Raw genomic sequence first — 24341 nt, 5'->3', positions numbered from 1 at the left:
TGATAGGGAAGGTGTAAACTGTTGATGAAATCGCTGATGAAAATGTTGATGGGGGTCCTCTAACTTTGGTGGATTGACATTTGTTTGTTTTATTAATGTTTTTCAATCAAATTGCGGTATATTATACCTTAGAGTCATCTAGTGAGGTGGTAAAAAGGAAAATAGAAAATATTTAATATGAATGGGTGATTTTGATCAAAGAGTGGACGCCATTTTTTGAGATTTTCGAGATGCGCCAATCGGCTTTTAGATTCTGTTGATGGGACTTTTGATTGGTACTTACAGTTCATCATCGTATTTGTTCCAAATTTCTGGCAAGTCCAAGTCATAATCTTTCACAAGATAACATTTAATATGAATGACAATGAAAATTATCATCGAGTTTTAAAAAGTAATTTTGTGAAAGAATATGACTTGGACTTGTCAGAAATATCAATTTGGAACAAATACGCTGATGATCTGTAACAGAATCTTGAAGCCGATCGGCGCATCTCGAAATCTCTAAAAAATGACCTCCACTTTTTTATCAAAATCACCTATTCATATAAAATATTTTCTATTTTCCTTTTTACCACCTCACTAGATGACTCTAAGGTATAATATACCGCAATTTGATTGAAAAATATTAAAAAACAAACAAATGTCAATCCACCAAACTTAGAGGACCCCCATCAACATTTTCATCAGCAATTTTATCAACAGTTTACACCTTCCCCGGCGAATACGGCAGCGAGACCGTAATTCTCTTACAGCACTTCTCATTGGTTAAAAAAAGCTTCCCGTTTCTGCAAGACATTATTTAAAAATGGTTTTACGAACAAAAACAACATTAAATCTTCAAAAATCTGGTGTTATCGATGAGAATATCATCAGATCAATCCCTTTGGCTGCAAATTTGGTGAAAAAACTACATGAAAAGATATTTTTGGCACTTTCTTTGAAAACCAGGCTTTTTCCTTATCATCCAATCAAAGCAAACTTAACAAAATCAGTAAAGAAGACTGTTCCTCGCCGATTCACTTAGAAAGCTTTTTCTGGTTTTTAAATGATTTTTAATTCAATGATGACCGCAATTGTGGTCCAAATTGACGATTATACTTATTATCTGTCTAAGGCTTATTTATGGAAAAGTTTTTTTAATTTTTAAACCTGACGTAAAACTTACCGCGCGTGCGCAATACAGTCAATAGATTTCATGGCGGATAAAGTTGCAGATTTTGCCGGTTTTCCCCAATTTGCACACGTCAAATTTTGTATGAAATCAATAGTTCTAAATGTATTGACCTGAAGAAAAGATGTATAAGACAAAACAACAAGTCGATAAACACGTGTCCAATATATTAGGCCGGATAAAAGATGAAAATGGGGTAATTTTTGGACCTATTTCTTGAAATGAAAAATTGCGCAAAAACGTGCATATGACATGTATGTATGATACATGTCCCGCATACATGTGTGTTCACAATGTACAGTGCTACACATAATTGGACATAATAGTGCTATACATAATTGGACGCTGTTTAGTATGGATGACGATTGACAGGCCGGATTGCGGAGCCAAGATTAAGATAGATAAAAAGAAAATTGAAGATAAGAATAAGATTTGCTCCACTGTCTGTGGCGTAGCCAAGCGGACCAGGCCAGGGCACAGGCATGATGTGCGTGACGTCGTCAAAAATATGTCATTTTTCTTCTTTCTCATTTCAGCGACTTCAACGTGGCTTTAGTGTCGCCAAAATGTACTTTGAAATCAAGGAATACGAACTGGCGAAAAGGTAATATCTTAATTTAAAATGTCCTGGTTGCTGCTGTGAGTCAAATTGAACTGAGAACTTGGGAGTAAAAATCTGGCACTGCATGGCGCCAATAACTCGGACCAGGACATTGTTATTCTTGTTCAGTTTTTCATTTTATTGTGCGGCCAGTATACTATAAATCTACCATGTTGTTCACGTTTTAGGCTACTCAATAACATGTCTTGTATGTTGTTTATTTCCAGATATCTGTACGGTTTCCTCACAGTCAAAGACACACTACCCGAGGCTCATAAGTTGATGGGACAAGTACAAGAAGCTACAGGTGCCACAGGACCAGCGCTCATTGCGTATCGGAGATCACTAGAACTGGATGGAAAGCAGAAAGATGTGGTAATAAAAGGTGTGCTCCTGTTTACTATGATATTGCATACTTACCCAAATTGAAAGAAGTTGTTGTATGCTTAAGTGAGGAGAGCAGGACCATAACTAAAAGGACATAAGAAATATGACACTGTCATATTAGTAGCCCATGTCACTGCCAATTGATAAAGAGGACACCCTCCTTTCAGCGCCATGAAAAAGCTTATTGGGTTGAATGTTGATTTTATGTTGGTTGTTAAATAATGAAGCTGAGAACTACTTAAGATGCTGTTGTTTCAGAAAAAGATCTGGGGTGGAAATGTATTGTGACATGTTGTGTGTTTACTTTCAGTGTGTGAGCTGTACTCAAAGACAGATGTTGACCCAGACAGAGCCAGGGTAGGTTTTACAAACCATAAATGGAAATATGTTGTGATCGGGTTTGTGAATTTTGTCTCATTTCACTATCTACCATCTCAAAGCGCTTTACTTCCCACTTTTCTGGAGAACCAAGGGAGCCCATCCTGACGTTTCAGGCCAGTTGAGAGTTGCAAAGTGGCACCGGCCGGGTATCGAACCTGGGACCTCCCGGACAGAAGGGTGATGCTCAACAGTTGTGCCAGTGTGCTCCAGGTTGGTGATGAAGATGAGGTTGTGCCATGACACCAATCAAAACCATGCCTCCCATGAGGAATGTATATGTAACAAAAACAGAGGTTGTATATTCTGCCATGTTGACACTTATTTCATCTCTGATGTTACTTTGCAGTACTGGGCTGAACAGGCCGAGAAGGTGTCACCAAATCATGAAGTTGTGTTCAAATTACGGGTAAGTGTGCTGGCCTAGGCCACAACTGCCAGTCATGCGAGTCACGGTATCAAATTTTAGAATGACCTACTTTTCTTCAGATTGATCGATTGTTCCCCTTGGCCTATTCAGTGATCGTATGGTTTAACCTAGTTTCATTCAACCAATGTCAACCAGGAAATGATTCCTCGAAACTGCCTGAGAATGTTTCACAATGCCAGCTGATTACTCTTCTATTCTATTGATGGAATCATTTGGATGTTCTGATAGTGCTTCTCTGACTGCTAGGGCAGGTCTTTGTCTGTTGTTTCTCTTTATGCTTCACAATGCCTTGGTATTGTCGTATGAGCCCTTTGAATTCCCCAGCACGGGTTTTTCTCAGTGGTCTTGTGGAATATGCAGGTGAACAGGTAATTACTGATATCTGTCTCCTTGTCATGAAACACTGTGTGAATAGCCTGTTCTTGTATAATGTGGTTTCCTGGTACATCCTTTATCAGATGATTTCTCTCAACTTCTTGATTTGTCTTTGACTCCTGACACATCTTTGTTCCCCAAATTGGAATCATTGTATTCTTTTCTCCAGGAGCGGGTAATCAGCAGTGGGACGGACATGATAGGCAATACGAAAGATCTGGAGGATCTCATCTCGTCTGAACTGGTGAGTCTAATGACAGTAAAACAATGCATGCACTAAGATCCAGTCAATGAGTTGGTCATTGCTGTTTAAAGATCAGTACATCATTGCCATGGAAAGGATCTGTGGAGCTAAATTAAAAGTTAAATTTTGAAAAGCAGTACATTTTCCTGTGCAGGCAAGAAATTCACCTGGCAAGTTTTGGAAAACATCATGTGTTTTTTAATTCTAGTTGAAGCGGCCCCATGACGTGAACTTGCGTATCAAATTGCTCAAGTTGTTCATAGACCAGGAACATGTTGATGAAGCGTATGAACATGCCATGGCCGTTGAGAAGACATCAGCATATTCGACAAGCTTGGAGTGGTACCAGTTCCTCATACAAGTACTAGAGGTAAGAATGGGAGGTAGCTCACTGGGAAACCTATTTTGAGATTTCCATCAGGTATGCCCTTATGAAGTGTGCTGCTCTTGGCAGTAGTTGCTGCACCCTTTCGACAAGAATTTCACCCTCCTTTTGAACTGTTTCAATCATAATTTTCTGACTAATTTCTTCAGGTATATCAAGAGGAAATTGGGCGTAACATCAACAGCACCTTTCACCGTAACATGCTCCATGCCCTCAACAATGTGGTGACCTTGACAATGAAGCTGAAGGGCGTCGGGGACAGCACCGAGGCCCTCCACAAGTTTGACCAGCACCTCCAGCTCGCCATGACCATAACATCAAACTCCAAGGAATGGGAACCGTTCCTCAATGAAATGAGAGCTCAGCTTTTCTACCATTTTGGGACCCTGTTGCTAAAGAAGCCACAGAAGGACCACTTTGACTGGGGAACTGCCACAGGCCAAGCAGCTGCCTGTTTTGTAGTGAGCTACGGTCTTGAGGCTCCAGACCCAAGGTCTGCCTGGTTCGTGAGTGCCTCTGGTGATGATCAGAAACTCTACAGACAGTGGTGTAATACTGGTGCCTTCAGGCTAAGTCAAGTGGGTAAGTCCCAAGATAGTTCTCATCTGGTGTCTCAACACCAGTGTTGGTCCATTTGTTCAAAACATGTTCACAGAGTTTGCTGTCTGAGCAATTGTGAGCTGATCTTACCTAAAGCCTGTGGAGTACATCTAAAATGACGAGATCTACTTTTGTTCCAGGTCACATGTTATTGACCCTCTGCCGAGGAGACAACCTGATGAAATGGATGAACGCTGTCAAACAGGAGATGTGTACCCAACAAGGTCGTGAGGGGATATATGACGCCTTGTTTGCTCTTCGGCACATGAAGCTTGCTAAGAGGACATCTTTCCTTATGCTCTCACCGTTGTTCACCGAGGTGAATGTACGCTTCCCGAGCATACGGTTACTTCAACAGTATGATAAAGGCAAGTACTTTGAAATGAGGTGCATCTAGTTACTTCAACAATGTTATTTGTTGACATATATTGTGGCGAGCTCTACCCTCATGTTAGCTACCACTTCATTCTATTTTAAATGGTGAAAATGATGTTGTTGTTGTTTTGTAGTTGCCCACCGTATTCACCCAGAGTGTCTGTCAACTCTAGTCTGGATAGCTCTACAGTATTACTCAGGAAAAGAAGTCACCCAGCCGAACTACCACTTCACCATCTTTGAATCCCTCCAGTACGACTGCCCTACCCTCGAGACAAGCTCTGCGGAGTCCCTCTGTGTCTTGGATACTGAAGCTTTCCTTTATGCGACCATCTGGACCGCAGCAATGAAGCAGCTTGAGCGACTCGAGAGGGTTCCGTTGGTTGATCACCAGCCCCACATGTTACCACTGGCGCTGTGTGAGCCCCTCTGCTCCAAGGCACAAGCCGAGTGGTGGCGGACAGCTTACAGATTGTACTCCAACACAGCAAAGTAAGTGACTAAGTCAATGGAAGGGCTAACATTAATATTCCTCGTGGTGTGGATTGGGTATGCAGCTAAGTGACCTCACCTCATTTTGACCTTGATTACTCTGAACTGAATAGTTGCTTTCTCTACTGTATTCTCTCAAGGGAGTGTCTTGCCAGGACAGATTGTAGGGGTCTAATATGCTGTGACTGGAAGTCCTCAAGCTAAACTGAAATAAGCTGATGTTGTCATAACTGGTTCCTGGTGGTGGAATACCTAGAAATCTCAATTATTGCCTCATACATTCCTTCAAGACGCTGTTCAGTATTGACGTAAGAAATGTTATTTTTCAGAGAGAACCTTGTCAAAATGCGTCTGTCGCTCCAGCGAGGCCTGGAAGTGATACGCATGCTCGGTAACCATGGACTCGATGTCTCACTTGTCGTCCATTTGGCACGCACATTCGAAGAAATGGCGACAGAACTCAAAATCCAAGCGATCACAAATGATTGCGCTGCATTGGAAATGGAAAGGCTTCATTCTCGGGCGCGTTTATTCTGGTGTAAAGGAGTTGAGATGCTTGAAAGACTCAACAAGTAAGTAGACAGGAAGAAGGCAGTGGGCCAGTGATGGTTCTGGCTTCTCCTAACACCTTTAACGCCTACCACTTGGTTATAGTCTGGACAATTGGTAATGGAGAGACCACCTTGTTTCAGTAATGAGTCCTGATAATGACATATCAATGTGGTCTTTCCATTTTAGAAATCTGAGGCTGCGTCATCCTAAGGAGCGGCTGTTCCCTGGCACTGAAACAACAGTCGATCCAAATCTCATCAAAGATTACGTCCGAAATGGCAAATTCTTCCTGGCGTGTGATGCGATGACTTCTGGACGGCATGAGGAGGCGATTGGAGTGTTTGAGGAGTTGAATATGCCGTATGCTTCCTATCATCAAGCTCATGTGAGTGGAGGTTGGACTGGGTTATTCCTGTTGTCGAGGCGATGTGCAGATTATCAATACGTTAATGATAAAAGTCTTCAACCAAAGTGATTAGAACACTTTCCATGAAGGCCATTTCAAGAATTCACTTTCTTTAGAGCATTTTGTTTAACTGTCAACCTGCCAGGTGATGAAGACCTGCACAACTTGAACTGTTGCTGCCCACGAGAAACTTTCATTGCTCTAAATCTTGGTGGATGAGACCGAGTTTGTCCATTCGCTGTAAGGCGGGGCATAGATCAGGGTCGAGGCTGGCATGCGTGGTATTGTGAGCTATGGTGCTGTGCGGCCAGATTCGAGACAGCTGGGGTGTCAGGGGGGTTGAGTGATCTTGTGGGTGGGCTTCTGTTCTGGGGCAGCACAGTTGTGAAACAAGTTTTAGTAATCTGATGGCAGGAATTTAAACTGGTGAAATGCTGTGTCGATGTTGAATCTAACGTCCTAGCTGAAACCAAACATGAATCAAATGAGTTTTTCTTTTCTAAGGTGTACATCCAGCTCGCCGATATTCAGTTTGATGGCAGGTCAGGTGGCGAGTTGACTTCTGATGTACGCACCAAGTGTTCTGCCCTACTCACCAAGGCTAAGGAGTCATTCTACCTGACCATGGACAGAATCAGGGGAGATAAACACCATGTAAGTCCTTGAAATCAACATGACTTCATATAGATCCTGTATCGAGTTATAGTTCATGATAGTCATCTGATCTGACCATAATCATTGCGTCTTTCAGAAATTCCACCAGTTGTTGCCTAATGAGATAGATGAGGTTGAGAATAGGATTCTTGTGCTGGAAGAATACGGTAAGTTGAACCTGTTGTCTATGCTCTAAAGTGGAAAGGTCATGGATTCCTTGGCTGCCTGGACTACTGCTTCTCAACTTGTAACCCTGGGACACACACTTGTTGCCAACTTATTTAGTTTGTTGATCAGGTTCATTTTGTTTTCTCATAGTCTTGGTGTTTCATCATCTCTTCATTGATTTGTATTTTAGATGAACCAGACCTGAGTACCTCTCAATTGAACAACAGCATGATGAACGGCACAGATTCCCGGCTTCAGAATGGTGCCAGTTTTATCCACAGCACGCCAAGACCTCCACTCCGTCTCATCAAAATGGAAAACTCGACTTTTGGAAGTCCTGAAGTAAGTCCTGACTTCTGTCAATGACCACTCCTCAGTGCAGTGGAAATATCTTGTATCTTTGTGTATCCAGTAACACCAGTCAGTCCACTGAATACCAGAGACCCAGCAGTAGAAACATTGAATTAGAAAGTTACGGTCCCTTCTGATTTCCAAGTATGGCGACCACTCACAGAACCGGGTCCCTTGGCAACACTGAATTGCCTAAACCAGTGAGAGTAGATTGATAATGCAGTCTGATTGGTACTTCCATCAGCCTTTTTTTACCTACCACATCATGACGAGTAATCCTGAACCGTCTGGTATTTCAGTCTCGCCCCGTAATCCTGAACCGTCTGGTATTTCAGTCTCGCCTTGTAATCCTGAACCGTCTGGTATTTCAGTCTCGCCATATTCAACCAAGTCCTGAACGGTTGGACGCTCAGATCCGTTCCATGCAGTCAACGCAGGAAAAAGTCATGAAGGATGTCATGGAGTGTAACAAGAGTCTTCTTGAGACAAACAGGGTACTCGCATCCGAACTCAAGGAAAATAGAGTTACCATGCAACAGATGAAGGCAAAATTGGATGAACTTGCACGTAATAGTAACCGTGGTCCAGTGCCTCCGCCTGCACCCATGCCTCCACCCACTGTCCCACTCACTTACTACACACCTGACATCTTGGCATATGCTCCGGGTGGTGGCTTTATGCCTCATGGGTTCCCCCCGTTTGATCCGACCGGACGCCTGCCTCCAAATTTCACTGCTCCACCACCACAGGGTCAGCATATTCCTACCGTGCCACTTCAAACTCATGGTCATGGTCATGTGATTGATGAGGAGGAGGACTACGGAGATGATTGTTATGATGGAGAAGATGATTATGCTAGTGAGAATCAATCGAGTCAGTTTCCAGTCACAAGCTTGGAGGGAAAATCAACTGTGACGTACACGCCACAGGGACCGATGCCTGGTCCAGGATTCTTCTCACATGGTCCTGTTGGAGCTTCACCTGGGTTTAGCGGGTCAGCAGGTCTATCTGGTCCGCCGCCGATCCAACACTTCCCATCACCTGTGGCAGTGTCTGGTCCCTCCATTACCATGGGAACGTCTAATGCTGGCCAATTCATGACCAGGCCACCCGTATCTGGACCTCCCCCTAATGCTGTCCTTGGAACACCCCTCGGCCCACGGCCTGGTTTCCCTGTGTCCTCACAAAGCCAGGTAGGATCAAACTTTGAGTACCCAGTGCCTTTGCTTGCTGCAGGACCAGCACCGACGAGCCAAGGGGCCAATTCTAATCTTGTATCCATGATTGCTGCGAAAACTGGACCCCCGATGTTTGCCAAACCAAGTGGAGATGCGGGTGTACCAGTGGTACAGGAGAAGAATCTGAGCTACCCGACAGAAGGTGATAAAGATCCAAGTTACTCTGAGCCACACTACGAACCTATCATGGCGTTACCTGAGGAGGTGGTGAAGACAACAGGTGAAGAGGATGAGACGATACTCTACCAGAATGACCGTGCACGCATGTACCGCTTCTCAGAAGGACAGTGGAAGGAGCGTGGCACAGGTCCTGTTAAAATCCTCAAGCACAAAACGAACGGGAAAGTCCGGTTGTTGATGAGAAGAGAACAAGTGCTAAAGATTTGTGCTAATCATTTCTTCCACGGAGGCATGACCATATCCTCAATGAAAGCAGCCAAGAATGCTTACATGTGGTTCGCACAGGACTTCGCCGAGGAGCAGGTCAAAAATGAACAGTTCGCTTTGAAGTTTAAAACGGAAGAAATGGCGACCGATTTCAAGGAGAAGTTCTTGGAGGCAGTTCAACTTGCTGAGGGCAATCCAAAGGAGCCGGGGACACAAGTTACAAAACTACCAGTTGTCTCAACTGCGGCTAAAACTGCAGAGAAATCCCCGGCAGCTGTAACATCAACTGCGACATCGAGTTTCAAATTCGGTTCTGCCGCATTCGGAGTGGCGAAGGATGACCTAGGAGCTAATACAGAAAAGACATCTATGAGTCAATCAGGATTCAAGTTTGGTGAAAATGGTGGTGGATTTAAATTTGGTTCAAGCACCCCGGTTGCGATGTTTGGCCAGAAAGAGGCGTCCCCTGCCCCGAAGGCTGTTGGTTCTGCCTCCCCTGCTTCCAGTCTTCTGAGTGAAATGGCGACAAAACATCAAGAAGAAGCTAAGCAACCTCAGGTCTCGACGACTGACGGCAAAATCCACCTTGGCGGCTTTTCATTCACCGCGCCACCAAAGCTCAAGCCGGCTGATGAAGAACCTCCTATCGCCCATGCTCATGCGGGGAAACCCAAAGCCGAAACAACACCTGCTATAACGGATGCACCAAAGCCATTCGCTGGATTCAGCTTTGGTTCCAAGTCGTCTCCGTTCACCAGTTTAGTATTGGGATCTGGTGAGAAAGAAAAGGAGAAGGCCTCTGCCTCACCGATACTTGGTGGAAAAAAAGAACTGTTGTCATTTGCAGATCTCTCCAAGCAGGCCACATCTACCCCAGTGGCGACAGCTTTACCAAGTAATAAGCCAGCATCTGCAGATCTTTCAAAGAAGGCCACATCTACCCCATCCTTTGTGAAGCCAGCTGAAAATGCAGCGAGTCCAGAGAAACCTCATGACAAGTCTACTGAGGAGAGTCACCCCGAGGGATACGTACCAACAGTGGACTACCAGCCGATCATCCAGCTACCACAGCTGGTTGAAGTCCAAACTGGTGAGGAAGAGGAGAAGAAACTGTTCGGGGAGCGTGCCAAACTCTATCGTTACGACCCTGATACAAGACAGTGGAAGGAACGCGGCATTGGGGAGATGAAGATAATGAAAAACAGTTCAACTGGACGGAGTCGTATTCTGATGCGGAGAGAACAGGTGTTGAAACTTTGTGCGAATCATATCATCACAACCGATATGAGTCTCGTCGAGATGAAAGGTTCAAAGAACGCCTGGTGCTGGACAGCTAATGACTTCAGTGAGGAAGACCATAAAGTTGAAAAGTTGGCCGTGAAGTTCAAGACGGAAACTGTGGCTGCTCAGTTCAAAGAGATTTTTGAAGAATGTCAGGATGAAGCCCTTGGTGCGGGTGATGAAGATGAAGAGGTTCCTGAAGATCTGAGTATGAAAGCCACGGCTAAACCTCCTTCTGACCTCTATGCTTTGCTGCGACCCGCCGAGGGAAGTTGGAGCTGTGATTCCTGCATGTTACCCAACGGACCTGATACGACCCAGTGTGTGGCATGCTTGACGCCAAAACCTGGCACACAGGTAGCAGAAGCAAAGCCTGTCTTCCTAATTGGTGGTGCCACTGGGTTTACATTCGGTAGTAGTCCCGGTGGCAAACCATCATCTGGGTTTGCATTTGGTTCGAGGCCTGAGTCAAGTTCTGTAAAACCAGCAGAGGATAATGCCACTGCAGTCAAACCATTCACGAGTGAAGAGTTGGCTGCCAAGTTTAAGATTGCCCCTGGGAGCTGGACGTGTGATGCTTGCTATCTTTCAAATGGTCCACACAAGACCAAGTGTCTCGCATGTGAGACCCCAAAACCTGGATGTGAGCAGTCAAACTCTGGAGCACAGGGAACAAATGCTTCACCACAGATTGGCTTATTCAATCCTAATACCGGGGGTGGATTCACAGTAAGTGGAGGAAAAGGAGGATTCGTGTTTGCTTCAAAGTCTACTCCAGCCACGGAGCCCGCAGCGACTCAGGCAAGTGGATTCGGGTTTGGATCGAAACCTGTCTCTGCAATGGAACCTGTGACGTCCACTCAGTCGATAGGTTTTACATTCGGTTCAAAAACTGCCCCAGAACAGTCAACCCAAGCTACTGGTTTCAAATTCGGTTCAAAACCGGCAGTGGAAGTGACATCAACGGAGCCTGGTGCAGCTGGTGCAGTTAGTGAGGATCCTTTGGACAAGTTGAGGATGAAGGATGGCGAGTGGGAGTGTGATATGTGCATGATCAAAAACAAAGCTGGTTCAACCAAGTGTGCTGCGTGTACCAGCCCAAAACCTGGCACAGCTGTAGCCCCTGATTCGTCAACCCCTGCCTGGCTTGGTGCATCTGGTGCCACTGGCTTCTCAATGCCCTCACAGTCAAGTTCCCCTGGAGGATTTGCATTCGGATCCAACCCTGAAGTAGAGGAGAAAAAGACGGAGCCTTCAGCTGGAGGATTCAAGTTTGGTCAAACAAGCACGCCAAAATCTGCTTCTTCTCTGACCTCCGGGTTTAACTTTGGATCTGCCGCCTCGAGTTTCAAATTTGGTAGCACCCCAGAATCTTCATCAACACCACCTACCCCTCCTGAACCAAAAACTCCCGAGTTCAAATTCGGCTCATCAAAAACATTTGCTTTTACTGGTGTGACGCCGTCTGCGGGGAGTACCAGTATGTCAAATATAAGGTCGCCAAAATCTCCAGACGATCATTATCATAGTGAGGAGGATGACTCGCATATACACTTTGAGCCGATTATTCCCCTCCCAGAAAAGATCGAGGTGAAAACAGGTGAGGAGGATGAAACGACACTGTTTACCCACCGAGCGAAACTGTATCGCTGGCAGAAGGAATGGAAGGAGCGGGGTGTTGGTAATATCTCCATCCTCCAACACAAAGAAAATGGCAGGATACGTGTCATCATGCGGAGAGAGCAGGTTTTGAAATTGTGTTGTAATCATAATATCACGGGTGAGATCAAACTCACACCGATGGAGAAGGCAAATGGTAAGGCCTATCTGTGGTATGCAATGGACTGCGCCGAAGGTGAACCGAAGGCTGAAAAGTTGTGCGTCCGATTCAAAACGGCGGAAATTGCCGGTGATTTTGCAAAAGTATTCAATGACTCGGTAGAGAAAATGAAAGGTTTTAAATCACCGCAGAAATCTGGTGCTCATGAAACTGATGCTTCTAAAGCAGATACGTCGGTAGCTAACTCAAGCACAGCTAGTGACTTTTCATTCAAAATCGACAACGATTCAATTAAGGATTCTAAAATGCCTGCAGGGTTCAGCTTTAAGTCACCTGAGCAGACGTCAAAATCTAACTTCTCATTCGGGGATCGATTCAACTCATCTGCCACTGGAGCGAGTCCACTGAACAAGTCGAAGGAAGTGACTGAAGCAGCCGGTGGTGAGTTGGACAGAATACTTATATGTGGGGGTTGGTTTGGGCTTGATCTTGAAGGGAATCATCTGGCTATCTTGGGTAGTCCAATAATCGTTGTCCTTTGTTTAATTGGGTGAACTGATTGGTTCTCGGGGGTACTAATCATCGTTAAAGAAGCTTGTGGTTGTCATCTTGTTACTTGTCATCTTTGCCAGTCGACCAGGACTTGCTGGCAGCGTTTCATTATCCTATACTGACCAGTCTACTCTACCCAACATGATGTTTTCATTAATTCAATAGATGCTGGCTCCGACAGCGATGTAGAAATAATATATGAAGAGCTGCCAACGCCGGAACAGATCGCGATGGCCGAGAAATATCAACTGCCGCGATGTTTCTATTTGTACGAGAAGAAACCCGATTGCCCGGGCTGTCGCGGATGTGTGGAGAACTGGGATCAGCTGCAGTACGATGGTGAGCTTCTGGGAATGACTTGTTGTGCGCATTCTGTTATCTTCATTGTCGTAGTAGTCGTGATGTTTGTTTAAAGTAGCATATTGTGGAACTCGGCTTTAAGATACTCCTGGGGAAAGAGCTTGGTGGTGTTTTCAACCATCAGCAGCTAACTATGAATCTGGCAGCAGTTGACCATGAATGCCTCCTGGCTGTCTCTTTATGACGCCTTGTTTCTCTGTAGATCATGTAGATGACGTGCAGGTGATCTCTGAACTCAAGGCATCCAAACACGACCAGGAACGTGCCAAGAAATACCAACTTCCTGACAATTTCTATCTTTATGAACAAAAGCCTCCGTGCAGTGGATGTCCTGGCTGTGAGAGTTGCAGCCCTATGAAAGGTCTGTCCACGTCCGTGTTTTATAAAATATGTTGTACAATGGTGCTTCAGCTTCATGTGATGTAATAGCAATTCTGAGGCTGGGGGGGGGGGGGGTATTTCTCCTCCTCTCCATTGCTGTTTCAATCAAAAGAAAATAAAAACCAAGAGCAAAGGCAAGGTCAACTGCAATGAGTTTCTGGGTAGAAAATTGTTTGGTTGTGCTTGCAGAGTGAAGTCCCTGTGTGTGCTGTCACAGTCCAGTGAGATGAGTACAAGTCGCCCAAATTAAGGTAGATGTAACTGTTGAAAAATGTCTTTGTTAATAGAAGTTGTGATTTCAGATTCAGCGGGCAGTGCAGCTACGAAGAGTGCAGACACGTCATCCCAAGAGCCTGACTCGACCATAGACACAGCAGACTCCAAGGCAGGCATCTTGACAAGTAGTGAGAAACCAGTGCTGAGTTCCTCTGGGATCGGCATGTCGGGTCTTGGCATGTCCTTCGCTGACGTGGCAGGCTCTCTACCAGCATCAGGGTTTGCCTTTGGGAATCAGGGTGAGTTCAGGAACCATTGGGTGATATGAATTAAGACTAGCAAATGCTTTTACTCCGGTTTTGTACAGGCCTAGTGTAAATGTACATGGAGATTTAGATAATAGCATTTGCTAATCTTTATTCATATCACCCATTGTGGCATGGTGGAGACTTGGTGGTGATCTTGAGTACACCGATAGAACCTAGGCAAGACTGGCTTGATGAAAGTGTGGTTTCAAAGTTAGAAATCACTTCTCACTGCTTGCAACTATTCTGACTCTTCTGAAAAAGAGGTGTTTTTATTTCAGACAAAAGTAAGTCCTTCAGTTGGACTGGTGCGGGTAAGACGCTCTTCTCAAAGGTGAGTAAATCAGCCGATGACACCGGTGATGATGGTGAAGTTGTCCAGGGAGATGATGTCCACTATGATGCGATCATGCCACTGCCTGAGTTGGTTGAGGTGAAGACTGGGACTGAGGATGAGGAACCAGTGTACTCACAGCGTGCCAAGGTCTTCCGCTATGACCCGGGCACAAAGCAGTGGAAGGAGAGGGGTGTCGGCGAGATGAAGATCCTCAAACATAAAACACAAGGTGAGCAACGAGAGCTTGTTACGGTCATGTCATCTGGCTTCTCTTCCTGAAATCTTTGTAGGCTCTAAAAGTGTGATGCCCCACTGCCTGTTCCGTCAAAAAGAGCCTTGGAGAGCAGAGAGGGCCTAGTTACCTTTACTGATGTTAGGAAGGTATTCGTTAAACCAACTTCAAATTACTGTGATGTTTACATACAATTCACCTCATTGCAATGCTCATGTTAAATCTGTTTGTATTGTCCAGTCCAATACCGATTACTGATGCGGCGTGAGCAGGTGTTGAAGTTAGCCTGCAACCACCTGATGACCACCACCATGGAACTGACCAGGATGACCACGTCCGAGACGGCCTGGTGTTGGTTTGCTATAGATTACTCAACAAATGAGGCATCACATGACCAGCTGGCGGTCAGGTTTAAGACGATTATGTTGGCGAAGCAGTTCCAGCAAGCTTTCCTCGAGTGCCAGCAGCACCTGCGAGATGCTGAGAAGTCAAAGGCAGAAGGTAAGTCAGTCTTATCAATGTTACCATTGGATAGGTGATAAATAGATCTCTGTGACTTATTGTATTGATGTGTTTCACCTCAATCTCGGTCCACTCAAACCTTGTATCCTGTCCACCTTTCAGAAGAGGCTGCTGTATCTGCCGGAGCTGATTCCAGTGAAATTGAGGACGACGCTGGTAAGAATCTTCTCAATCAACATGATCTAAAAGGGAGGGAGATTTCTAGATGTCTGTTGATATCTACCCCAATGGTACCAGTTTGGGGCCAGGTTTTGGTTAGCCTCTCAGCTAACTCTTTACTAACACTTCTGGTGTGGCTGGACGTCTCTTGCACATGTAGGTCCAGCTATTACATACATGTGTAAGGATGTTTCAGTCAATGGACAATGTTTTAGACAATGTAAAATAACTAAATGAATGAAAACAGACATGATTGCTATAGGGGAACCCCGAGAACCAACCTCTACCCTACGGAATCCTATGCCATTCTCTCTTCCCCTCAGTCGAGCTTATCAGCACAGCTTTTACACACACCTTCTGCTGCCAGTGTCAATGTGACCCATTTTAGCTACTGTAGACTACACTCGTTCATCAGTTTTCGAATTGAATGATATTTCAGTTCTTGGACATCATAAACTTGCCAAAATACTTTATCTAAGAAATTCTAAGTGATGGAGGTCTCCTTTGTTTCCTTACACCTCTCAATCTGCCGCACTGGAGCCAGTCTTTGTCATCCATAGCCGGCATATTGAATATAAAGAATCCGTCTGTTGACTCTACCCGGGGGGGAATCACAAGACCACATCTTTAACTGACCACACACATCCCTCCATTCTTATTTTCACTTCTCTAATTCTAGGCGACCGGCAATCTTTACTTGCCGAGTTACTAACCGATGGTGCTAAGCGCCTGGCACTCGACGGTAGGGCCTTTTGACTCTTCCTCTCGCTTATAATCATTAGCAGGCCATTTTTTTCCTATTGTGTACGCACTTTTTGTTGGCTCTTCTCTGCTGTATCCTTTCTCACCCTGCTGAGTGCATGATTAGTGATGCCTCAGGAGCACTGTATTATCCTTGGAGTGATTCCATGTTAACCTTGCAGGGAGCCATTTCCTCAAATTTCTGATGTTAAAATTGTCGAGGATGGGTCCTCTACTAGATATCAAGCTAAAGAATCAACCGCCCTGCAGCTGGTTATAGACACAGTCAAGCAAAGTGGTCCTGGTAGAAATACCAACTTGTAGAAACCATGCAGTTCCTTGTTCAAAGGGAATAACCAGTGTTGCCGACTTGAGTCAAAGTCGTAGCAGTTATTGTCACTGGTAGGTTATCCTCTTCAAACAAGTTCTCAAATGGACTGTTTCCTAGTGTCTACATGCTCATATTTCAACCATTTGTGAATGGTCTCGACAACCAGTGCAGGGGTTGCTTGCTCTTGATGTTTTGTAGAGAACGTCCTCAACGATTTTGTGATGGGAATTTGCGAGAATGGACCCCTGTGAGGATAAGACGGGGTACTAGGAGGATCATAGGGCACCTCAAGTATCACCAAGCATGCAGGGGGCTCTTATCTCTTTGCTTTCTCTGGTTGGACGGGCCGGACAGGGCTGCCTACTTTCACTTCCTCTTACTCTATCAGAATCTGCATCCAATGAAACCTTTGAAAAATTCACTTCAAACACATTTTTCATTGAAAGGGTATTCAGTAAAAGTCCTTGTTTGGCTGGGATGAGTATTCAAAATATACTGTATTTGGTTGACTCTGATTGGGTTGCATCTTGGTCATGAAAATCAGATGAGACAGTACAGTGCCCTAGCATCATGATCAACACGAAGCAGTCAGAAAGCCATGTTGTAGCCACTGAAGACTTGAATCAAAGATATGCCGAGCAGTTGGTCTTTGCCATGTGTTTGAATGTAAGCATTGAGGTGTTTTGAAGGGAGGCAGTTCCAATGGGGGTTCCAAGGTGATGGTAGGTAAAGGGGTCCTCTATTGAATGCAGAAGTGTGAATCGGTGTGACTAAACGATGGTCAACGCGTGACTAAACAACGGTCAACGCGTGACTGGTTATTTCTGGACACCAGCAATTATATGCAACACTTAGCTTGTGAATGCTGTTGTATTGTGGTTGCAGTTCTGATTGTGATGACCATGACTCGTGTTCATGTTTGACAACATGATGCAGCACGCTGTGTTATTTTCAATGCTTCATGGTGTGGCTTAATCCTTCTGCCTTCAGGACTATGCTTGGACACTTCATCAGTCATGTCTGTCCAACGCGTTTTATTCAATCGTTGTTGATTTATCTCATCAAGAGTATGATAAAATAGAAATCGGAGGAAAATTGTTGGAGTAAGACTTACAAAGTTTTGCAAGACTCGCTTAAAAAGCCATGTAGATGTTTAAGATGACAAGGCCCAGTCCCTGTGGCCAAGCACAGACGTATGAGAAATCTCTATCATGGGGCTGTTATTGTTGTTCTGATGCATGCTAGAAGTTGAAGCCCACTCCTTTATGAATTGAAGGCACTTCTAAAGGTTGCTAGTCTCTATATAGGACTGACATCCCATCCTGCAGTAATAGTTCAGTCAGTCCTTTGGCCCCCTCTGGAGCATGACCATCTTCCTCAAGCTCCAACTGTGATGCCTTGAAATGATCTTCAGTTTTCTCTTGCAGATGCTCAAGTGCCGACGTGCGTACAGGAGGTTGCAGAGGCTGATGATCAAGATGGCGGAGACAGATACGAGGATTACGAAGATGAAGATGAGGTCGAGGAAGAAGACGTCATGTTTGAAAAGAAAGCGACGCTGTTTTCTAAAGAACTCAACGAATGGAAGGTGAGGATGCGGTCTGTTGGACGTTACTTTTCACTTTCAAATATACAAGCTGGTCGCATTGGACATGTTCATGAAATGCTGCGATGTCTGTTTTTGAAGAATTTGGTATTGGCACCCGGGTACTGAGAATCTTAGGTTTTGAATTCGTTCAATTGACTGTTAGAGGGCTGTGATCTCCACTACTGAATGTGACCAATAGCTGCCTCCACTTATTAGTGAATGAATTCATCCTCTTTTTAGAAACTTTGTATCGGCGATCTGCTGGTTGTTTACGATGAAGAGGTTTATGGCGCCAGGATACAAATGGATAACCCTGATGGTGAAACAATCTGCAGCCATCATATTGCCATAGAAACACAGCTGACGCCCAATGAGAAGAAGAAGACCTGTGAGTGGGCGGCCACAGACTTCAGTGCGGGCGAACCGATCAGACGTCAATTCAAAGCACAGTTCAGTAATGTACCAGCTGTCAAAGAGTTCCAACAGATTTTTAAACAGGTATGAATAATGAATGTGGTTTTGAATAGTCAGTGATTTGTCATGCTCTTGTTTGATGGGTAGTTGTGTGCCTCCTCAGAGATGGTTTAGGCCTTTGGTTCAGATTATTGTGTGAAGAATGGTTCCAGTTCAGTCTGGTCGCTGCTTTGTCTCGGGTAAGCCCTGAAATGACGGCAGATACTTGATTGTTGACGGCAGATACTTGATACTTGATGTTGTGTTTTCAGGGCGTTGAGTTTGCTCAAGCTGCAAATATATCTGAACTTGACGTTCTGACCATTCCAACAGAACTCGATGTCCCAGAGGTCGTAGGTCAAGGTCGGGATGTAGAGGATGATGCTCCGCAACCGCAGGCGGGTGGACGAGCTCCGTTGGCAGGTAAATATCAAATGAACACTTGGTCTACCTGGGGCTGACCATCCATTGGTTATTGAAACAGTGTCTAAGGAGCCCCTTGGCCTTGGTCATGAAGGGAGGGATGTTATCAACTTCACTACATGTAATGTTAGTGTTGTTGACTGATGCCACAGTTCACTTGAACAATCTCTCCACTCTACTAACTGCTACCATGTAAGGAGTGAGTGGCTGACATCTTAGCAATGACTGTACATCTGTTTACAATATACGTACCATCTTGTTGCAGGACTAAGATACTTGCTTCTTGGTTTGTTGTTCCTTACATAAACAAACCCTTGGTTGGCATGACTAACAGCATCATCCAATCAACCAAACTAGCTCAGAGTGTTACCACCATACAACATACAATAGATACTATTTCTATTGACCTTTGAAATCTGCCCCAAAACTTCCACCACCTCAACATGCAGTGTGTCATGTTACACATGAAGGGTCGTGTGTTGACCAGCAAAGACAGGTTTTGATAGGTTATTCCTTTTATAGTATTCAAATATCAATTATTCAAACTTCATTCAATGAAGGAGGGACATAATTATCCCATTCATGAACATACCATAATCAGGGTTATTGACACCGTGATGTAACTGGCCATGTCACTCATTACACTCCTACGGTTGTTGAATAGATGTGTTTTAGCAAGAATCATAAAGAATATCCTTGTAAAATCTTGCTGGTAGTGTGTAATGGTGTGTGACCAGTTCCTTGGGAGGGTAGCCGTGATCTGAGTTCACAGTGCAGTGGGACAGTGTCACTAGTAAGAGTTGTGTATGGACTGTTTTACCTTTTTGCCGGCATGGACTAACTCTAGGTGATGTACAGGGCTTGTACATTTTGTTGCACGCTACTTAACTTTATTGTTGTTGAAACGGCATGCTTTAGCACTTTCATGAATAAACTTCCAGGAGTCAAACATGTCTTGTATCTGTTCATCATGAACACCTTTGACTGTTGATCACTCTTGATGCTGTGTGCATACCTATGCTTGACACGCACTGATGGGACTGCATCATCTTTCACCCATGGTCACGTGTTAGCCAGTCCCTGCATGTCATGTATCATGCTTCCCCTCAACACTTGAGGTCAAAACAGTGCAGTGTTTGTTTTCCCTGCCATGTTTTGTGTTTGTTGCTTTCTGTGTTGGTCAGTTCACATTGGTGTGTCATTCATTGTCCTCCTACCAAGTACTCCATCCCCTCCTTGTGACGAATATCGTAATCCCGGGTTGCGGAGTGTGAAGCAGCATTGGCAACAAGTTTTCTAACAATGTCTTCGGTAGCATCTGCTCTCTTCAGCACAGTTCACATAGGAGGTGTTCTCTGTTAGTTTTAACTTGCATGTCTGAAGTAACATTTCCCACCTGTGATTAATCTGTCGTTTTCATATAAAGTTTGATGTCAGTATTTACTGTTGTCTCAACTCTCATGCACAGAACCGTGACGGCAAATATAAATATTCCCTGAGCGCTACTTCTTTTGGTGAATCTAAGATCTATTTCAAATATGCCCTACATTTCGACTTGAGTGTGTTGAGATCCACCCATATAGCTGCCAGATTTGGTACTTTCAAGTCTTGTCATTTCTCTCCTATGTTTGTATTTTTTTCAATTTTAACTCCAGTGATCCAACTTTCATAAAATAGTCTTGAATTTTAGATATCTGAATCAAATCGTTGACTCAGATTTCCACCTTGATTCGGTTTTGATCTCTTTTCCTTCCCTTGCAGCTCGGATGTTCATGCCCGTCCTAAAAATCATGCTATTTGTCTCGGTTGTGATGAACTCGGCCCAGTCCACGTCTGGTTACGGCTTTGATTCTCCTACTAACTTGCCTGCGCTTCTACCAACTCACTTCCTCACCTCCGACACTGCCGGCTATTTAGACATGCTCGCGAGAGATCCACAAAAATTGTTGGAAGTGGTGGGGATTTTCCATCCCGAGATGTTGAGCAAGAAGTGTGTGGGGAAGGTCTTGGCTAAACCTGGGGGTGAATCTCACTTATGTGAATCGCATGAACATCAAGGTGGTGTATCGGCAGGTTTGAGTGGTCTGCTTTCTCATCATGTGATTGAGAGTCAAGCTTTCAGCATGCCAACAGGGTCATCTGATAGTGATGTTGATAATACACCCCCATCCCCATTTCGACGCATATTAGACAAAGAATTCTGGGAGATTGAATGCAAGTGTGCGCTTCATCGTGTCAACTTCAAGTTACGTGCCATTCAAACTGGCCAATCGGCAACCTCGATTCAAACTGACCAATCAGCAACCTCGATTCAAACTGACCAATCGTCGACCTCTATACACACTGACCAATCGGCATCTTGTACACAAGTTTCAGGTGGTGCACCGAATGTAGCATTAGGCGAGATAAAGTCTTGCTCACCAGAACTGTCAGCGGCTGTTCAAGATCTTATAACAACAATACAACAAGGTACAGAATAACTTAAAGATGCTTTCATATTGTGGTTGCCCATGCTGAGACTTCAGTTCGCTGCACCATAAACCGTCGTACACCACACGGCTCTTGTCAACCAGTTGAGCAGCACTCGGGATACTCTTCCTTGTACAGTTAGCGAAGCCTCGGCATTGCAGGACATCGGCGCTCTTTATTTTTTCAGCAATTTTGTTTACATGAATGACAAAATTCTATCTTTTCTGATGTTTCCTGTCGTTTTAGGGTCATCTGGTGTTCAGCAGACACAGAATACAGGTGAGAAATAGAACCCATGAGGGATGTTCTTCACTGGTGTTGCCCCAAAACTATGGGCTTTATCCGGAACGGTAGTCAGTGATGTCAAGAATAGCACGTGTCTTGTATTTGAATGCAACTGTGTGTCGCAGGTATATTGCAGGGCTTGAGATTAGTCGTCAGCATGGCACTGCGACTTGCAGCCCAAGAAGTGCAGCACAAAATTGTACCACAAAAGACTAGCAAAGTATAGTTGAAAATGTCAGGCTGTGCAGTGTTCTTATTCTAAATCCAAGTTGCTTATTTTCAGACGTGACCAGCTCAACAGACCAAGACCAGAGGTACATGTATGAGGCCCAGGATTAGATACGAAACTCAACTGATGACAGCTTTTTTAACAACTATTTTTATCGGAGATGCTCATCAACCTGTTCAAAGTGGTTTTATGGAAGCCATCATTTCAATCGTTCCCTTTTGCATTGACTTTACAATTAACATTCATTGGTATTGGTACGTGGACATGGCGTGGTCTTCATTGGGCTGTGACAGGCTTGCCAACCAGCCTTCGCTAAAGTACAAATTGAAGGATGAGCCAAAATGTAGTGATTGTTCAGTAGAAGTGCAGTGTTTTTTACCCATGTGATATTGTATTGTTCTTGTGAGGGCAACGGAACTCGGACATGTATTTGAATGAGGTTAAGAAGTTGCGAGATACAGCAGTATTACATGTACTGCTAACCTTGATTGAGCCACCAACCCCTGGTAACTACTTTGAGAAAGGTAACACTACATAGATCCTCTGGAAAAGCTTAGCATAGCTCAGCAGCACCAGATGGGGAAAGAGATTTCTGATTTCTCATGAAGACATTTTGTGAACACGAGTGTAAGTTATCTCATTTTGCTTACTTTATGTTTGTAAATACTGAATTTTGCAATGGTAAATACTGTTTGTGAGAAGAACTTGAAGAAGTACATAAACAGTGGAGCCTCTCTACCGAGGACACCCTTGTGACTGACTGATGCTGTCCTTAATGAAAGGTGTTCAGATCTTTTAGGTCAGATTGAATTGAAACGATCACTTGCGGCCAAAATCGCTGTATACTGTAACGGGTGTTTATTTGGGGAGGTTCCACTGTTATTTGTAGATGTAGGTATGGAAAGTGATCTCTGATGTACTCAGTAATCATATGCTGGCAACTTGGTGTGCTAGAAGTCGATGTGGCGGGTAGAATCTTTTAAATGTTGTGCTTCAAGCTTGGTATTGTTTTCAATAGCCCTGGATGTTGGTATATTGAGTCAAGCTGGCCACCTATCAATCATGATTCATGACTAAACCGATCAGGACAAGTAACAATGAGAAAGCGGAATATTTTATTCTGCTGTTGTCAAACAATATGTTGTAACAAATTTGTAATTGTAAATAAAGAATAACTCATTACCACCATAAAGAGATCTTGTGTTATAATTGTCTTGCTCAAATTGTGTTCTGCCCTGTGAGTTGATGTCACCACCAGACAAGATTTGGTCAACTGTGTCTCAGACACAATGAAAGATGAGGCAGTCACTGTGCAACAGTGTCCAAGATACAGGGAAAGTGATGAGACAGTCACCACCAGACAAGATTTGGTCAACTGTGTCTCAGACACAATGAAAGATGAGGCAGTCACTGTGCAACAGTGTCCAAGATACAGGGAAAGTGATGAGACAGTCACCACCAGACAAGATTTGGTCAACTGTGTCTCAGACACAATGAAAGATGAGACAGTCACAACTGGACCATTGCCACTGGGGCACCGACATGATTCGAGACTGCCACCATCTATGCCATCCAGACCTGGTAGCCTCATCATATCAACCAGATAGTCACATCCAGACTCACTCAGACCTGGCCGCACCTTGCAGGAGACAACACCCCAGTCAGGCCAAGCATGGTGTGATAGTGACTGTCTCATCACTCTCCCCATATCTGTGACACACAGTTGAGCAGCCAGACCAAATCTGGTCTGGTTGTGAATGTCTCCTCTCACCGTATCTGCAACGCTAGTTGAGCAGCCTGGCCAAATCTGATCTGGATGTAACTGTCACAGATACAGCAAGAGAGATGAGACAGTTGATTGGATGAGCAGCCAGAAGCAGCAAGGCCTATTTTCAGTATTGTCTGCAGTGAGGGTTTTGGTCTTTGTTTGCCATGGTTGTGCCTATGTCCTGATCTGGTGTGAACTCCACCTGAGGGCAATCAAACTTATGCCTCTATCCTTCCTATTGGCCTGGTCACATTATAGGTTCATGTTACAAAACATGAACGAACGTGATCTTGGCTGTCTCGTTCATTGGTCTGCTTTGAGATAGCTTATCAGGTGTGGATCTGCTCGTGCTGCCCTTGGCTCTGGGTGTAACAGCATTTGTTATCTCGCCAGGTCTGGTTGTGACAGTATCGGCAATCTTATCAGGTCTGGTTGTGCCTGCAATTCCTGTATATCAGGTCTGGTTGTGACAGCATATACTGTATTATCAGGTCTGGTTGTGGCAGCATGCAATGGTATGGTTCTTGCAGTATCTGCTGTCTCTTCAGGTCTGGGTGACAAGTTCATGTACTACAGTGTGGCCCAGAATTATTTTCGCTCACACAATGGATACACAATATAAATCTATTGTGTAGGGAAAACCTTTCTGGGCCACCCTGTAGAGTTTCGTGAGTTTCCTCATTAGCCTCAAGTAGGCCAATGATTTTGACAGGACCCCCTCCCCACTAGCTGGCG

The 24341-nt window shown here is 44.5% G+C and overlaps 1 protein-coding gene and 1 non-coding gene across 7 annotated transcripts; both read left to right on the top strand.

Moving 5' to 3' along the window:
* The first annotated feature begins 1206 nt into the window (after positions 1-1206).
* LOC135494471 (E3 SUMO-protein ligase RanBP2-like) lies at positions 1207-23018 on the top strand. Of its 6 annotated transcripts, none has more exons than XM_064782487.1 (29): positions 1207-1367; positions 1708-1775; positions 2000-2157; positions 2470-2516; positions 2887-2946; positions 3512-3586; positions 3795-3956; positions 4121-4553; positions 4712-4939; positions 5081-5438; positions 5768-6010; positions 6177-6375; positions 6901-7050; positions 7148-7217; positions 7409-7560; positions 7941-12696; positions 12973-13146; positions 13370-13528; positions 13851-14063; positions 14351-14635; positions 14879-15139; positions 15263-15316; positions 15999-16061; positions 17819-17979; positions 18220-18477; positions 18705-18855; positions 21226-21324; positions 21571-21603; positions 21893-23018. In XM_064782487.1, exons 1-29 carry the CDS (start codon positions 1296-1298, stop codon positions 21946-21948), a joined length of 9198 nt encoding a protein of 3065 aa, XP_064638557.1. In that variant the 5' UTR covers positions 1207-1295; the 3' UTR covers positions 21949-23018. The 6 variants fall into 6 exon arrangements, with proteins under 6 accessions (XP_064638557.1, XP_064638554.1, XP_064638556.1 ...); XM_064782484.1 differs by having other exon boundaries at positions 20617-21324; XM_064782486.1 differs by lacking the exon at positions 13370-13528 and having other exon boundaries at positions 20617-21324.
* Positions 6537-6809, top strand: LOC135495195 (small nucleolar RNA U85). Its single transcript, XR_010448539.1, has one exon. It is a non-coding gene; the product is annotated as a small nucleolar RNA U85 (small nucleolar RNA).
* Positions 23019-24341: the final 1323 nt, after the last annotated feature.

This window comes from Lineus longissimus, chromosome 10 (assembly GCF_910592395.1).
Source record: "Lineus longissimus chromosome 10, tnLinLong1.2, whole genome shotgun sequence".
Taxonomy (NCBI): Eukaryota; Metazoa; Nemertea; class Pilidiophora; order Heteronemertea; family Lineidae; genus Lineus; species Lineus longissimus.
This window is presented reverse-complemented; position numbering and strand designations above follow the sequence as displayed.